This window comes from Anomaloglossus baeobatrachus, chromosome 8 (genome assembly GCF_048569485.1).
Source record: "Anomaloglossus baeobatrachus isolate aAnoBae1 chromosome 8, aAnoBae1.hap1, whole genome shotgun sequence".
NCBI classification, from domain to species: Eukaryota; Metazoa; Chordata; class Amphibia; order Anura; family Aromobatidae; genus Anomaloglossus; species Anomaloglossus baeobatrachus.
The window spans coordinates 193498875-193517190 of NC_134360.1; the positions used below are offsets into that span (position 1 = coordinate 193498875).

General features: G+C 47.4%; 1 protein-coding gene across 8 annotated transcripts in view; it reads right to left on the bottom strand.

Moving 5' to 3' along the window:
• Positions 1-18316, bottom strand: part of EVI5 (ecotropic viral integration site 5) — a 277847-nt gene that overhangs the window by 78164 nt on the left and 181367 nt on the right. For all 8 annotated transcript variants that reach the window (XM_075322331.1, XM_075322329.1, XM_075322333.1 and 5 more), the window contains 3 exons: positions 16166-16300; positions 12478-12618; positions 12098-12256 (listed from right to left, as the gene is read on the bottom strand). In XM_075322331.1, coding sequence (XP_075178446.1) covers positions 12098-12256; positions 12478-12618; positions 16166-16300 — 435 coding nt within the window. The remainder of the gene's footprint in view (positions 1-12097; positions 12257-12477; positions 12619-16165; positions 16301-18316) is intronic.

An 18316-nucleotide genomic window follows, 5' to 3' on the forward strand; every position in this document is an offset into this window, starting at 1 on the left:
CTCCACTGCAGTGACACCCCCGCAGCACGCCAGCAGATCAATGGTGCCCCCCGCCACAACACTCCTTCCCCCCCCCCCCCCACCCCCGAGGCCACAGTATTGCCGACCCTCCGTTCACTGACCCTCCTGAGATGCAACACCCCCTCCTCTGAGCCCGCAGCATCGCTGACCCTGTCTCCTGTGACCAGAGTGTCTTGAGCCACTCCACCACCGCTGCTCCCCTCTGGTACGCATTAGGATTAAGGACCCTCTTTTTTTTTTTTTTTTTAAATAACTGTAGTTTTTATTGAATTATATAAAATTTCAACATATTATATTAGTTAACATAAGCCCAATGCAATCATATGCTATATAAAATAGGTATATAAAAGCAAGAAGAAAACATTGAAGCTTATCCAGAAAACTTTAGACCCTCTAGCGGCTCCTGAACTAACTGCATATCATTGCAGGAATTATAGACTTGTGATCTACAGGGCCTTAACCTCATTTTAATGTTAAAAAATATATATATATTTCCTATTTTCCTCCTCTAAATTTGGGGTGCGTTTTAGAATCCGAAGCATCTTCTAAAACTGAAAAATACGGTAGTTTATTTGCTGCAGAGCTTTGCGGTATAATAACCCACAGACTCCAGTTGATCAGTCACCTCTGAATGGACAGTAAGAGAGCGGTCAGTTAGTAGCGGTAGAGCCTGTGACTCTTGAATACATCAGACTCCTCACCAAAAAGAAAGGACAGGACAAAGGCGCCGACATGCAGCTTAGGCCAAGATCAGATGTCCACTAATCTTCTGTTAGAATTGATCCAGCAACAATGTGTTCGCAAAAGTTTTTTTTTAAAAAAAACCCCAAATAAACGGATTTCATAGAATTTTTTTTTTTGTGTTTTTTTATCATTGAAGTCTATAGAAAACAGATATGTTAAATCGTCAGCCATTATATCAGAATTGAAATGGATCCAGTAAGCAAAATAAAATGGATCCTTTTCAAAATGAAAGAAAAATGGAAGGCTAAATAATGGATCGGTTTTCTATACACTTCCAAGGTTAAGAAAATTGATTCAGTTCAAATCAGTTTGGGGTTTTTTGTTTTTGTTTTTTTTTAAAAAAAAAAAGAGAATTTTGTTTACTTACCGTAAATTCTTTTTCTTATAGTTCCGACATGGGAGACCCAGACCATGGGTGTATAGCTAGCGACCTCCGGAGGACACACAAAGCACTACACTCAAACGTGTAGCTCCTCCCTCCGGGCTATATACACCCCCTGGATGACAATCTACCCAGTTCAGTGCAAAAGCTGAAGGAGGACATCCACCCATAAGTAGAGATAGAGTAAAACTCGGCAAAACCAGCACTCTGTCTACTAACAACAGCCGTGAAGCACTCGGAACAAAAAAACTGCCAACAGGCAACAGGGAGGGAGCTGGGTCTCCCATGTCGGAACTATAAGAAAAAGAATTTACGGTAAGTAAACAAAATTCTCTTTTTCTTCATCGTTCCTTATGGGAGACCCAGACCATGGGACGTTCCAAAGCAGTCCATGGGTGGGAAATAAACGAAACGGAGAAGTAGGCAAAACCTAACTTCACAAATGGGCGACAGCCGCCTGAAGGATGCGTCTGCCCAAGCTCGCATCTGCCGAAGCATGAGCATGCACTTGGTAGTGCTTAGAAAAAGTGTGCAGACTGGACCAAGTGGCAGCCTGACACACTTGCTGAGCCGTAGCCTGGTGCCTGAAAGCCCAGGAGGCACCGACAGCTCTGGTCGAGTGCGCCTTAATCCCCGACGGGGGAGGCACCTGAGAAGATTGGTAGGCATCGGCGATAGCCGACCTAACCCAACGAGCCAAGGTCGGTTTAGACGCCGAAAGGCCCTTGCGCTGACCCGTGGTTAGCACAAAAAGTGAGGTTCACCGCCGAAAAACGGCGGTGCGAGACACATAGATTCGGAGCGCCCGCACCAAATCTAAGGTGTGCAACGCCTTCTCAAAGCGATGCACAGGGGCCGGACAAAAAGAGGGCAATGAAATGTCCTGGTTAAGGTGGAAGGAAGACACCACCTTAGGGAGAAAGTCCGGAGTCGGACGAAGAACCACCTTGTCTTGGTGAAACACCAAAAAGGGGGATTCCGAAGAGAGCGCAGCCAAATCAGAAACTCTCCTGAGAGAAGTTATGGCTACTAGAAAGACAACTTTCTGTGAAAGTCTAGACAAAGGAACCTCCCTGAGAGGCTCAAAAGGGGGTTTCTGTAAGGCCGTGAGGACCAAATTAAGGTCCCAGGGATCCAAGGGTCGTCGGTAAGGAGGAATGATGTGAGATGCGCCCTGCATGAAGGTGCGCACCTGAGCCAGTCGGGCGATACGCCGCTGGAACAATACCGACAAAGCCGACACCTGTCCCTTAAGTGAATTGAGGGACAGACCCAACTGTAGACCCGACTGTAGAAAAGACAGGATGGTCGGCAAGGCGAACGGCCAAGGAGCATGGCCGGAAGAGCGACACCAGGACAGGAAAATTTTCCAAGTCCTGTGGTAAATCTTAGCCGAGGAAGACTTCCGAGCCTGAGTCATGGTGGAGATGACCTCAGAGGGAATGCCTGAAGCCGTTCGGATCCAGGACTCAAGAGCCACGCCGTCAATCTGAGAGCCGCAGAATTCTGGCGGAAGAACGGACCTTGAGAGAGAAGGTCTGGGCGGTCCGGAAGATGCCACGGCACCCCTACGGACAGGCGGAGCAGGTCTGGGTACCAGGCTCGCCTGGGCCAGTCCGGAGCAATGAGTATTACTCGACGGCCCTCCATTCGGATCTTGCGCAGAACCCTGGGCAATAGCGCCAGAGGGGGAAACACATAGGCCAGACTGAACTGAGACCAATCCTGAACCAGTGCGTCTGCTGCGAAGGCTTGAGGATCGTGGGAGCGAGCCACGTAAACCGGAACCTTCTTGTTGTGCCGGGAAGCCATTAGATCTACTTCCGGAGTGCCCCACTTGCGGCAAATTGACCTGAACACTGACGGATGCAGTGCCCACTCGCCGCCGTCCACGGTTTGACGGCTGAGATAATCGGCCTCCCAGTTTTCCACGCCTGGGATGTGGACTGCGGATATGGTGGACTTTGAGTCCTCCGTCCACTGGAGGATTCGTTGAACCTCCAACATCGCCAGACGGCTGTGAGTCCCGCCCTGGTGATTGATGTAGGCAACCGCTGTCGCGTTGTCCGACTGAACCCGAATGTGCTTGCCCGCCAATAGGTGGTGAAAGTCTAGGAGAGCTAGAAACACGGCTCTGATCTCCAGCACATTGATCGGGAGGGCCGATTCGGACGGAGTCCAAGTGCCCTGTGCTCGGTGATGGAGAAACACCGCTCCCCAGCCGGAGAGACTGGCATCCGTGGTGAGGATCACCCAGGACGGAGTCAGGAAGGACCGTCCCTGTGAAAGGGAGAGGGGCTGAAGCCACCACTGAAGGGAGTTCCTGGCCTGTGATGACAGAGCCACCAGCCTGTCCAAAGAAGAGATCCGCTTGTCCCAACAGCGGAGAATGTCCAGCTGCAAGGGACGCAGATGGAACTGGGCAAAGGGAACCGCTTCTATGGACGCCACCATCTGACCCAGCACCTGCATGAGGTGTCTGATGGAATGACGGCGGTGCCTGAGCAGAGAGCGCACTGCCAGACGAAGGGACTGCTGTTTGACTAAGGGCAACTTGACAAGTGCCGGCAGCGTCTCGAATTGCATCCCTAGGTACAAAAGTGCCTGGGTCGGGGTCAGAGTCGACTTGGGGAGGTTGACAAGCCACCCGAATTGGACTAGAGTGGCGAGAGTGAGCGAGACACTCCGCTGACAGTCTACACTGGATGAGGCCTTGACTAGAAGGTCGTCCAGGTAAGGAATCACTGCCAACCCCTGGAGGTGCAGGACCGCAACCACTGCTGCCATGACCTTGGTGAACACTCGGGGGGCCGTGGCTAAGCCAAAGGGAAGAGCCACGAACTGGAAATGTTCCTCTCCGATCGCAAAGCGTAGCCAGCGCTGGTGTGAAACCGCAATAGGCACATGCAGATAGGCATCTCTGATGTCGATGGATGCCAGAAAATCTCCCTGGGTCATTGAGGCAATGACCGATCTTAGAGATTCCATGCGAAAGTGCCGCACCTGAACATGCTTGTTGAGAAGCTTGAGATCCAGGATGGGCCGGGAGGAACCGTCCTTTTTGGGAACTAGAAAGAGGTTTGAGTAGAAACCTCTGAACCGTTCCCGGGCGGGGACCGGAACAATTACACCGTTGGTCTGCAGGGATGCCACGGCCTGAGAGAAGGCGGCGGCTTTGGAGCAGGGGGGGGTGGACAGAAAAAATCTGTTTGGCGGGCTGGAGGAAAAAGGTATCCTGTAGCCGTGGGTGATGATATCCCGCACCCACTGATCGGCGACGTGTTGCAACCACACGTCGCCAAAGTGGGAGAGCCTGCCCCCGACCAAGGACGTTGCTGGCGCGGCCAGATAGTCACGAGGAGGCTGCCTTGGTGGCAGCGGCTCCTCCGGTCTTTTGAGGACGCGGCTTTGCGCGCCAGTTGGATTTGCGATCCTTGGCGGTAGTGGACGAGACTGTGGGCTTAGAGGATGACCAGTTAGAGGAACGAAAGGAACGAAACCTCGATTGGTTCCTGCCCTGGGTAGGTTTCTTGGCTTTAGCTTGTGGCAAGGAAGTACTCTTCCCGCCAGTAGCTTCCTTAATTATGTCATCCAGCTGTTCCCCAAACAGCCGTGACCCAGTAAAGGGGAGACTCGCAAGGTACTTCTTAGAGGAAGCGTCCGCTTTCCACTCTCGAAGCCACAAGATCCTGCGGATCGCGAGGGAGTTAGCGGAAGCCACTGCCGTGCGGTGAGAAGCCTCCAGGATGGCAGACATGGCGTAGGACGCAAAAGCCGAAGCTCGGGAAGTTAAGGCATCCATCTCAGGAATAGAGTCCCTGGAAAGGGAATGAATCTCCGCCAGAGAGGCAGAGATAGCCTTAAGAGCCCACACCGCCGCAAAAGACGGAGAGAAGGAGGCTCCTGCCGCCTCAAATACAGACTTGGCCAGAAGGTCAACCTGGCGGTCAGTGGGATCCTTAAGAGAAGTGCCGTCGGCCACCGCAACTACTGTGCGGGCTGAGATTCTGGACACTGGAGGGTCCACCTTTGGGGACTGGGCCCAGTCCTTAACTACCTCCGGTGGAAACGGGAAACGGTCATCTGAACTACGTTTCGGAAAACGTTTGTCAGGACAGGCCCTAGGCTTGTTAACAGTGGTCTGAAAGCTGGAGTGGTTAAAAAACATACTCCTAGGTTTCTTAGGAGAGGTAAACTGGTGTACCTCTACCAGAGAGGGTTGATCCTCTGACTCCTGTGGGTTGAGGTTCAGTACGGAGTTAATGGACGCAATCAAGTCACTAACGTCCGCATCACCCTCAGACAAATCAATGGGGTACATAGAGGCAGCGTCTGAGCCCACAGTAAAGGAATCTTCCTCGCCCTGCACCTCGGCTTGTGAATCAGAGCCGTGGGACGAGGAAGGAGAAGGGTCCGTGCGTCTCCGTTTAGGGGGACGGGGTCCTAGGACCTGCTCTGAGGGCTCTGCAGAGCTCGGAGCCGCAGAGACACCCTGAGAGGGAGGCTGATGCATAGACAGCAGCGTCTGGGACAGCTGCCCCATGGAATCGGCAAACGACTTGGAAAGAGCCTGTGAAAAGGATGCTACCCAAGCCGGGGGTTCAGCCACCGGGACCGAAGCAGCCTGAGGGACCCCTGAGGAGGCTCCAGGCTGAGACACAACCATATTAGCACAGTTATCACAATGTGGGTACGTGCTAGGCTCTGGCAGAATTAGCTTGCAAGCAGTGCATATAGCATACATGTTTGCAGCTTTGCTCCTAGTGACAGACATGCTGCTGTGGAGGAAGCTCTGCAGCCAAAACACACTCCTGTAGAAAGCCTGAGTGTATAAAAATCCACAACCATAGGTTGTGGCTTACCAGCCCTGCTCTCTGTGTCCTCCGGATTTCACCGCTCCCCTGTAAAGTGACAGCTTTCCAAAAAGTATGCAGCTGCAACATCCAGCGCTTCTCAGTGATAAAAACGCTGATAAAATGGCGCTGGGAGAAGGAGGGGGGGCGTGTATAAGCCCAGGAGCGGGAAAACAGAAGCACAGAGATACAGGGGGGTAGACAGGGGAGGGGACATCTCCTTAGAGAGAAGTGCCCTCCCCTCTGCTGGCCGGGCGGTGGGCGGCGCTGTATGCAAAACATACAGCAGAAGCCAAAAACGAAACTAGGCCCAAACTGAAGCCGGGGCCTAGATTTCAAAGTGCGGCCGACGAGCAGGCACCGTCGGCGCGGTTCTCATGGGAAATTCCCAGAACCGGCCGAAATTAACAGTAACGCTAAAGCACATACTGCCCCCATAATAAAAGCACCCGGGACCCCTGAAAAAACGTCTCAATACTTAGCTTGGAGACGCAGGGCCATGTCCCTGAGTGGGGTTAACGCTCCTTCCAGCAGGGACCAGACAGGGCTGTGGATGGAGCCGGCCTCCTGCAAGCAGAGAGGACCGTGGAGGCTCCCACTTCAAACAGAGCCTCGACAGAGGATGCGAAGGAGCTCGGCATGTGAAGGCTCCAGCCTTATGAAGATCAACCTTAACAGCACCCCGCAGAGTGGAGCGTGAAGGGACATGCCGGGAGTCCAGATTGGACCCGCTTTTCTTCCAAAACTTTAAAAAAATTAAAATAAAATTGAAAAAAATATGAGGAAATAAAAGTGTGTGTATCCTCCTGAAACACAAAGCGTTGAACTGGGTAGATTGTCATCCAGGGGGTGTATATAGCCCGGAGGGAGGAGCTACACGTTTGAGTGTAGTGCTTTGTGTGTCCTCCGGAGGTCGCTAGCTATACACCCATGGTCTGGGTCTCCCATAAGGAACGATGAAGAAAAACCCAAAAAGGACAAAAAAGTTATGTCTGCACAACACAACCTTAAAGGGAACCTGTCAGGTGCAATATGCACCTAGAACCACGAGCAGTTATGGGTACATATTGCTAATCCCTGACTAACCATCCTTTTATACACTAGCATAGATAGAGATCTTTAGAAAAAGTATTTGTAAAGCTCTTTTATCGTATGCTAATGAGCAAGGAGACTAGTCCCAAGGGCATTGCTTCCTTTGCTAGTCGGCCCCATTAGCTTTTAAGCATGCTCCTGACTAACATGCTACTGAATGTTCAGCGTCAACGGATGATCTCACTCACCTCTCCGCTGCCATCGCCGCCCGATGCTGGATTTTGGCTCAATGTGCACATGACCCTGGCGTTTCGGTCATGCGCACTACTTCAGTTTGAAGCCAGGATGTGTACACCCGGCGTAATCCTGAAGTTGTGCTCATGACAAACTCCGGGGTCGGGTGAGAAGTGAGTGGGATCATCTTCAGATGCTGCGCATTCATTAGCATGTTAGTACGCCCACAGGGGTGTGCTTACATGCTAAAGGGGCCGACTAGCAAGGGAAGCAACGCCCTTGGGACTAGTCCCCTCACTCATTAGCATATGCTAAAAGATCTTTGGAAATACTTTTTCTAAAAGATCTTTATCCATGCTACCAGATGCTGGGACGGTTAGGCAGGGATTAGCAATATGCACCCAGAACTGCTCATGGTAGAGAGTGCATATTGCACTTGACAGGTTCACTTTAACGCTTTGGACCTTGAGACCTCCGCTTAGCAACCCATTAGGCTACATGCGCACGCTGCTTCTTTTTCGTGTTCACAAAATGCAGCCAAAACTGCAGCCAAAACTGCACCTTGTCAGAGAGAGCCTGGAAATGTCACAAAAAATGTAGGTGCGTTTTTGGCTGCAGTTTTGTCAACAATTGTTTCATGTATTTTTCAGTTCAAACAAGCCCATAAAGCTTGTTGAATTGGAAAAAAAATTAGAAATAAATAATTAAAAAAAACTGGCGTGCGGTCCCCCCCCAATTTTAATACCAGCCAGATAAAGCCATACGGCTGAAGGCTGGTATTCTCAGGATGGGGAGCCCCACGTTATGGGGAGCCCCCCAGCCTAACAATATCAGTCAGCAGCCGCCCAGAATTGCCGCATACATTATATGCGGCAGTTCTGGGACTGTACCCGGCTCTTCCCGATTTGCCCTGGTGCGTTGGCAAATCGGGGTAATAAGGAGTTATTGGCAGCCCATAGCTGCCAATAAGTCCTAGATTAATCATGTCAGGCGTCTATGAGACACCCTCCATGATTAATCTGTAAATTACAGTAATAAACACACACACCTGAAAAATCCTTTATTAGAAATAAAAAACACAAACACATACCCTCATTACCAATTTATTAACCCCGACAAACCCTCCATGTCCGGCGTAATCCAGCATGCTCCAGCGTCGCATCCAGCTCTGCTGCATGGAGGTGACCGGAGAAGCAGAATACACCGCCGCTCCGGTCACCTCCACGCAGCTAATGAAGACAGCCGCGCGATCAGCTGAGCTGACACTGAGGTTACCCGCGGCCACCGCTGAATCCAGCGGTGGCCGCGAGTAACCTCAGTGACAGCTCAGCTGATCGCGCTACTGCGTGGAGCCGGCAGGAGCGTGGAGCCGGCAGGAGCGTGGAGCCGGCAGGAGCGTGGAGCCGGCAGGAGCGTGGAGCCGGCAGGAGCGTGGAGGACGGGACTTTCAGCAGCGGCGGTGGCGGTGAGAGGGGTCCATCATCTCCCCTGTGCGTGCACGCTGGGGACAGCGGTACGTCAGGGAACACGTGGAGGACGGGACTATCAGCGGCGGCAGCGAGAGGGGGATGGACATTGGCAGCTGAAAACATTGATTTTTCCCTCTCGCTGCCGCCGCTGCTGATAGTCCCCGTCCTCCACATCATCTCCCCTGTGCGTGCACGCTGGGGACAGTGGTACTTCGGGGAACACGCGGAGGACGGGACTATCAGCGGCGGCAGCAGAGAGAGATAAAAATCAATGTTTTCAGCTGCCAATGTCCATCCCCCTCTCGCTGCCGCTGCTGATAGTCCCCGTCCTCCACATCATCTCCCCTGGGGACACCGGTACTTCGGGGAACACATGGAGGACGGGACGGGACCACTTGCCTGACCTCACTTCCTGACAAATCACCTGCGTTTTTGCTAGCAAAAACGCATGTAAAAGGCAGGTAAAATGCACCACTTTTGATCAGCATGCATTTTTCCTGCGTTTTTGATGCCCTCATTGATTTCAATGGGTGACAAATGTTGACAAAAACGCAGGAAGAATGAACATGCTGCATTTTTTTTGTCACAAACTTTTGACAAAAAAAAACGCTGACAAATAAACTGCAGTGTGCGCATGACAAATCTGACTTCTCATAGACTTTGCTGGGAAGTCAGATGTCAGAAAGTTCTGCTGACAAAACTGCAGCCAAAAAAGCAGCAAAAAAGCAGCAAAAAAAGCAGCGTGCGCATGTAGCCTTAGGCCTTGTGCGCACTAGGCGTTTTTGCCGCGTTTTTAGAGGCGTTTTTTACCGCGTTTTTGTGCTGAAAACGCAGTGACATTGCTTCCCCAGCAATGTCAATGGGTTTTCAGAAGTGCTGTCCTCACACAGCGTTTTTTTTTAGCTGCGTTTTTGTGGTGACCACAAAAACGCAGCATGTCAATTATTTCTGCGTTTTCCACTGCGTTTTTCACTCATTGAATTCAATGAGATGTTAAAAACGCAATGAAAAACGCATATAGCCGCGTTTCTATGACTAAAAACGCAGCTATAAACGCAAGGGGTGGGCACTACAGTGACGTGTACAGGAAGAGGATTCCTTCTGTTGGTAAACACAGAAGCAGGAATCCTCCCGGTACCGTCACCGCTGCGTCCACCTCCCGTCCTGTGCATGTCAGCTCCGTGCGGCGCCATGTACAGGCAGGAGGTGGAGGCAGCGGCGAAAACCAAAGTGAACAGTAGAAAAAAAAAAATGTCATATACTCACCTGTCTGCAGGGTCCCGGTGCCATGCCCGCTCCCATCTCCTCCCGGTCCCGCCGCTCTGGCGGTGTGCAGTCTCCCCGGGGCAGGACCTTGCTTGCAGGACCTGGCGGTGGATCACCTGATGCAGTCACCTGACGCATCAGCTGATCGCGGTGTCGCCGGCTTTTTCGCGCCCGGCCGGCTATCAGCTGATCCTGCCATCAGGGGACTTCATCAGCTGATTACCGGCAGCTCCGGCAGCGATCGTATAGGATCAGACTCCTGTCCAATCGATCGCTCCAGGAGCTGCCGGTAATCAGCACAGCACATAAGTGAGTATTTTTTTTTTTTTCCTACTGATGCATCAGCTGATTGTATAACCGGCTTTTATACAATCAGCTGATGTGTGATGGGATTCAGGCACTTGATCCTGACACATCATCTGATCGCTTTGCCTTCCAGCAAACCGATCAGATGATATTGGATCCTGATTGGACGGCGCGGGACCCTAACCCAGGATTACTGCGGAGGGGGGGGGGGGGGGGGTTATTTCAATAAAGATGGAGTCACTAATTGTGTTGTGTTTTATTTCTAATAAAAATATTTTTCTGTGTGTTGTTTTTTTTTATCATTACTAGAAATTCATGGTGGCCATGTCTAATATTGGCGTGACACCATGAATTTCGGGCTTAGGGCCAGCTGATAATATACAGCTAGCCCTAACTCCATTATTACCTAGCTAGCCACCCGGCTTCAGGGCAGCTGGAAGAGTTGGATACAGCGCCAGAAGATGGCGCTTCTATGAAAGCGCCATTTTCTGGGGTGGCTGCGGACTGCAATTCGCAGTGGGGGTGCCCAGAAAGCATGGGCACCCTGCACTGTGGATTCCAATCCCCAGCTGCCTAGTTGTACCCGGCTGGACTCAAAAATTAGGCGAAGCCCACGTCATTTTTTTTTTTAATTATTTCATGAAATTAAAAAAAAAGGGCTTCTCTATATTTTTGGTTCCCAGCCGGGTACAAATAGGCAGCTGGGGGTTGGGGGCAGCCCGTACCTGCCTGCTGTACCCGGCTAGCATACAAAAATATGGCGAAGCCCACGTCATTTTTTTTTTTCTTTTTGGGCAAAAAACTGCATACAGTCCTGGATGGAGGATGCTGAGCCTTGTAGTTCTGCAGCTGCTGTCTGCTCTCCTGCATACACTAGTGAATGGAGGATGCTGAGACTTGTAGTTCTGCAGCTGCTGTCTGCTCTCCTGCATACACTAGTGAATGGAGGATGCTGAGACTTGTAGTTCTGCAGCTGCTGTCTGCTCTCCTGCATACACTAGTGAATGGAGGATGCTGAGACTTGTAGTTCTGCAGCTGCTGTCTGCTCTCCTGCATACACTAGTGAATGGAGGATGCTGAGACTTGTAGTTCTGCAGCTGCTGTCTGCTCTCCTGCATACACTAGTGAATGGAGGATGCTGAGACTTGTAGTTCTGCAGCTGCTGTCTGCTCTCCTGCATACACTAGTGAATGGAGGATGCTGAGACTTGTAGTTCTGCAGCTGCTGTCTGCTCTCCTGCATACACTAGTGAATGGAGGATGCTGAGACTTGTAGTTCTGCAGCTGCTGTCTGCTCTCCTGCATACACTAGTGAATGGAGGATGCTGAGACTTGTAGTTCTGCAGCTGCTGTCTGCTCTCCTCCATACACTAGTGAATGGAGGATGCTGAGACTTGTAGTTCTGCAGCTGCTGTCTGCTCTCCTCCATACACTAGTGAATGGAGGATGCTGAGACTTGTAGTTCTGCAGCTGCTGTCTGCTCTCCTGCATATACTAGTTCTGCAGCTGTCTGCTCTCCTGCATACAATGAACATTTTGAAGAAGGAAATGACATCAGACCTTTTTTTTTTTTTTTTTCATCAACAATCTTTAATGGCATTGTGCACTGATTAAAAACGCAGTGAGCAAAAACGCACCAAATCGCGGCAAAAACGCATGCGTTTTTGCCGCGTGTTTTTAGCCGCGGGTGCGTTTTTTAGACAAAAACGCACATAAAAACGCAGCGTGAAAAAAACGCCTAGTGCGCACATACCCTTAAACAATCGGTTGGGACAGTAAGCAGGTACTGACCTGAGTGTCCAGCTCCATCATCCGCTGTCTGACCTCTCGCAGGTCGGCCTGCCTCTCGGCCTCTCTGAGACGTGCGCTCATCAGCTCATCCTGCAGCTCGTTCACCGTATTCTTCTTGGGTGGATCTTTCCACCGACCAGCGGTGCGTGCTAAATGTCTCTGGAATGTAGAGAGTAACGTGTTAATGCCCCTTCAGCTTTTGGAGCCTAACAACTGAAAATTATACAATTTTATCATAATTTTTTATTCTTTTTTTTAAATATTGAAGGCATGTAAATAGTCCGTAACACCTGCCAATCCAATACCGATGACCTATCTTAAAGAGTCGCCATCAATATAATTTGCCCGGAGGACCCTTTTAACTATAGGCACAATGCTACCTGCCAATGCTCCTCCAGATCTTTTATCTGCTGCTTCTGCTCCTTCATGGCAGTTATGGCTTCTGCTTCTCTGATCTTCACGGCAATAAGTTCTTCTTGAAGTCTCGCAAGGTTGTTCTCATCAGGAAACGAACTATTTCTCTATAAAGCAACGTGAACAAACTCCATTAGAAGATTCAGATTTATTAATTTAATGATGTATGGAGATATAACTCTACAAATTGCTTAATAGCTGAGAGGGGAACACCTGGCTGTATACAGTGTGCCAAGGTGGCCATGGCCAGGGACACCGCACAGCGTGATCTATCTCAAGTCATTACAGAGTGATCAATTTCAAGTGTTTATCTCCGTTAATGTTGATGATTATGGCTTACAGCCAAGTAAAACCCAAAGGTCATTATCTCAGAAAATTAAAATAATTACCACAAAACATCTGCAAAGATTTTCTAAGCGTTTAAAAGTGGTCCCTTAGTGTGGTTCAGTAGGCTACACAATCATGGGTGAGACCGCTGAATTGACAGATGTCCAGAAGGCAGTTATTGACACACTCCACAAGGAGGAAAAGCCACAAAAGGTCATTGCTAAAGAAGCTGGCTGTTCACAGAGTGCTGTATCCAAGGATATTAAGCCTAGAACACATACCTGGGGCCTCGCAGGCCTGCTAGGTCATTTGTTTTCTATGGTAGATTGAATTGTTTTGCGCGTTCTAGGGTTAAAGGAAGTTGAGTGGAAGGAAAAAATTTGGTAGAAAAAGGTGCACAAGCAACCGGGAAACCACAGCCTTGATAAAATTGTTAAGAAAAGGCCATTCAAAAATTTGGGGGAGATTAACAAGGACTGAACTGCTGCTGGAGTCAGTGCTTCAAGAGCCACCACACACAGACATATCGAGGACATGGGCTACAAGTGTCACATTCCTTGTGTCAAGCCACTCATGACCAATAGACAACACCAGAAGCGTCTTACCTGGGCCAAGGAGATAAAGAACTGGACTGTTGCTCAGTGGTCCAAGGTGTTTTCAGATGAAAGTAAATTTTGCATTTCATTTGGAAATCGTGGTCCCAGAGTCTGGAGGAAGAGTGGAGAGGCCACAATCCAAGCTGCTGGAGGTCTAGTGTGAAGTTTCCACAATCAGTGATGGTTTGGGGAGCCATGTCATCTTCTGGTGTAGGTCCACTGTGTTTTATCAAGGCCAAAGTCAGCGCAGCCGTCTACCAGGGAATTTTAGAGCACTTCATGCTTCCCTCTGCTGACAAGCTTTTTGGAGATGGAGATATCATTTTCCAGCAGGACTTTGCACCTGTCCACACTGCCAAAAGTACCAATACCTGGTTTAATAACGACCGTATCACTGTGCTTGATGGGCCAGCAAACTCGCCTGACCTAAACCCCATAGAGAATATATGGGAGACACCAGACCCAACAATGCAGACGAGCTGAAGGCAGCTATCAAAGTAACCTGGGCTTCTGTAAAACCTCAGTAGTGTAACAGGCTGATCGCCTCCATGCCACGCCGCATTGATGCAGTAATTCATGCAAAAGGAGCCCCGACCAAGTATTGAAGCATTTACTGTACAGATTTTTCAGTAGGCGCCAACATTTGAGTTTAATATTTTTTCAGTTGGTCTTATATAATATTCTAATTTTCTGAGATAATGACTTTTGGATTTTCATTGGCTGGAAGACTATTATCAACCTTAACAGAAACAAACAAGTGAAATAGTTCCCCGTGTGTAATGATTATATATTATATAGGAATAGATCACTGTGTGTAATGACTATATATAGTGCCTTGCGAAAGTATTCGGCCCTCTTGAATTTTTCAACCTTTTCCCACATTTCAGGCTTCAAACAGATAAAAATTTTAAACTTTATGGTGAAGTATCAACAACAAGTGGGACAATTGTGACGTTGAATGAAATTTATTGCTTATTTTAAACTTTTTTTTAAAAATAAACTGAAAATTGGGGCGTGCAATATTATTCAGCCCCTTTAAGTTAATCCTTTGTAGCGCCACCTCTTGCTGTGATTGCAGCTGCAAGTCGCTTGGGGTATGTCTATCAGTTTTGCACATCGAGAGACTGAAATTCTTGCCCATTTTTCCTTTGCAAACAGCTGGAGCTGAGTGAGGTTGGATGGAGAGCGTTTGTGAACAGCAGTTTTCAGCTCTTTCCACAGATTCTCGATTGGATTCAGGTCTGGACTGTGACTTGGCCATTCTAACACCTGGATACATTTGTGAACCAGTCCATTGTAGATTTTGCTTTGTGTTTGGGATCATTGTCTTGTTGAAAGACAAATCTTCGTCCCAGTCTCAGATCTTTTGCAGACTCCAACAGGTTTTCTTCAAGAATGGTCCTGTATTTGGCTCCATCCATCTTCCCATCAATTTTAACCATCTTCCCTGTCCCTTCTGAAGAAAAGCAGGCCCAAACCATGATGTTGCCACCACCATGTTTGACAGTGGGGATGGGGTGTTGCTTTTACACCAAACATATCGTTTGGCATTGCGCCCAAATAGTTCGATTTTGGTTTCATCTGACCAGAGCGCCTTCTTCCACATGTTTGGCGTGTCTCCTAGGTGGCTTGTGGAAAACTTTAAGCGACACTTTTTATGGATATCTTTGAGAAATGGCTTTCTTCTTGCCACTCTTCCATAAAGGCCAGATTTGTGCAGTGTACGACTGATTGTTGTCCTATGGACAGACTCTCTCACCTCAGCTGTAGATCTCTGCAGTTCATCCAGAGTGATCATGGGTCTCTTTGCTGCATTTCTGATCAGTCTTCTCCTTGTTTGAGATGAAAGTTTGGATGGACGGCAGGGTCTTGGTAGATTTGCAGTGGTATGATAATCCTTCCATTCCAATATGGTCGCTTGCACAGTGCTCCTTGGGATGTTTAAAGTTTTGGAAATCTTTTTGTAACCAAATCCAGCTTTAAACTTCTCCACAACAGTATCACGGACCCGCCTGTTGTGTTCCTTGGTCTTCATGATGCTATCTGTGCTTTAAACAGAACACTGAGACTATCACAAAGCAGGTGCATTTATACGGAGACTTGATTACACACAGGGGATTATATTTATCATCACTTATTTAGGACAACATTGGATCATTCAGAGATCCTCAATGAACTTCTGGAAGGGGTTGGCAGAACTGAAAGTAAAGGGGCTGAATAATATTGCACGCGCCAATTTTCAGTTATTTATTTTTTACAAACGTTTAAAATAAGCAATACATTTTGTTCAACTTCACAATTGTGTCCCACTTGTTGTTGATTCTTCACCTTAACATTAACATTTTTATCTTTAGGTTTGAAGCCTGAAATGTGGGAAAAGGTTGAAAAATTCAAGGGGCCCAAATACTTTTGCAAGGCACTGTAATATATAGAAATAAATCACTGTCTAATGGCTATATAATATACACATTTCCCTTTTTATATTGAATTAGTGAAATAGACTTGTTGATATTCTAATTTATTGAGATGCACTTTTATCTGCAATCAGTGTGAGGACCATATGATGAGGCCAAAAGCCACATACAAATCCCAATCCATTAAGTGGGTAATTATAGTATGTTGATATTGGGTTTATCATTTATGCTAATATTTACCTGAAATGCAAACTTAATCAATGGAAGCTAAAAAGGAAAAAAAACAAAAAACACTCAAAACCACAGTTAGTAGATACCTTCTCGATCTCCAGTATCTTGTCCTGCATTTCCTTCATTGCACAGTGGGATTCGGCCTCCATTAATCTTGCCTGAACCAGCTCCTTCTCCAGTTGCAAAACAAACTCCTCAGAGTAGCGAGGGCTACATTTGTGCTGTGAAAACAGAATAATGAACCATGTATATATGTATATACTGGGCTGGTACATCCCTGTCCACTTATGGACAGAAGTTTATCCATCAGACAGATTGCAATTCCAATTCTGTAATTATATATATTTACAAATTAAGATTTGTTTTCAGAAATCAAACTCATTACAATTTGTTTTATTTTAGACTGTATTGTACTGTGAGAGGTATCCCATTAGCGGTTTATTATAAAAACTAATAGGACATTGCCCCCAAAAAATGTAATTCAGAAAGAACCGCCAATGGAGCCAAAATAGGTTTAATTGGACAGAGTTAAACTAATTAGCATCTTTTCAGCCAGAAGAAAGAATTTAGTTCATTTTTGTTTCCTCTATAGATCGCTGTTTGTCTCATCGTGCTCTATGGCTCCTTTAGAGGATCAGCCAAAATTCCAGACAGACAGACAGACAGACAGACACAGACAGACAGACAGACAGACACCCCTGTATGAATGGCCCCTACAGTAGTAAGTAAAACAAACTATCTGATAATAAATGAAGCCTTTATACTGCAAACCCTACATATTAACTGGCGAAATATAATATACAAGATCTGAAGATCTTGATGCCTTGATCATTAGCACCACGCCTCCATGTGAAATGTGCACTTGCCATCTGTATGTGCGTCACTCCGGAGCGGAGCACATAATGTAATATAACACTGGACCCATTCGAGAGCTTCTCACGCATTTCCTGATCTACGCCGTGTAATTGACCCTGGCTACTGTATAATTGATGACAATCTTACATTACACATCATTAGAATACAGCACTACGGCCCCTATTCCCAAAGCACTTTATTCAGGTTCATTTACACTCCAGTGATAATCTATACCTTTTGCAAATTACTCCTTGCAGTCCTATAGGTATCATTACTTCCAGGGAGATTGGGACATACAGGGGTGAAAAAAACAAAAAATATAGGAAAAATGGATTGTACATTTACACCGAAATGTAACATGATAGATTTTCAAGCGCAAGCACCTTAAGTAAAAAAGGAAAAAAAAAAAAATAAAAAAATAAAAAAGGAGGCAAATATCCAAATAGTCCAATAATAACAACGAATAACAAATTAGGGGAACAATGTGCATCACTTCCAAAAAAACTCTTATTCATATGCTGCTGAAAAAGTCCACAAACAATTTACATCAGGCTGCAGATATTAACATTTGCAGCATTTCTACTGTTGCAGGTTCATTTAGGAATGGTCTTCCAAATTCAACTTTTTGCAACAAACCACTGGCAGAATCTGACACCGGTATCTGCAGCACAAACATTTCCAGGCATTACAATAGGCCAACTGTGACATTTGGAATAGTTTTAGAATCTCGACCTCAGTAAGTCCAACTGATCCTCTTATTATCTAGTATGGGGGCCAATGACTTTGCCTCGGAAAGAGGACAGCAGGACAGAGGATCAGTTGTAGCGGCACCTAACAGAACTTGCATAGGTTGAATAAAGATCTAGGTCCATCTAGTTCATCCTTTCTCCAACAATCATACATTTTGTCTCTAAGTCACTTATAACCAACAATGTTGTGTGTAGTGAGGAAATCATCCGCCCTTCTTTAAAAGCTGTTATAGTATCTGCCATTACTACCTCTTGTGGTCGGCATTCCACAGTCTGACTGCTCTAACTGTAAAGAACCCTTTCCTATTTAGCTACCGGAATCACTTTTCTTCCACTCTCAGTGAATGTCCTCTGGTCCTTGGCACTGTCTTTGGAAGGAATAAGTCATGTGCCAGTCCTTTATATTGACCACACATGTATTTATACATATAAATGAGATCTCTGAGACGTCGTTTTTCTAAACATATCTAACCTTTTCAACCTGTCATCATACGGGCGGCCTCCATTCCTTGTAATAATCTACTTCGCTGCCTTTGAACTGACTAACTTCTGAATGTCCTTTTTAAAATGTAGAGCCCAAAACTGGATCCCATATTCCAGATGTGGTCTTACAAGTGATTTATATGAGGGGTA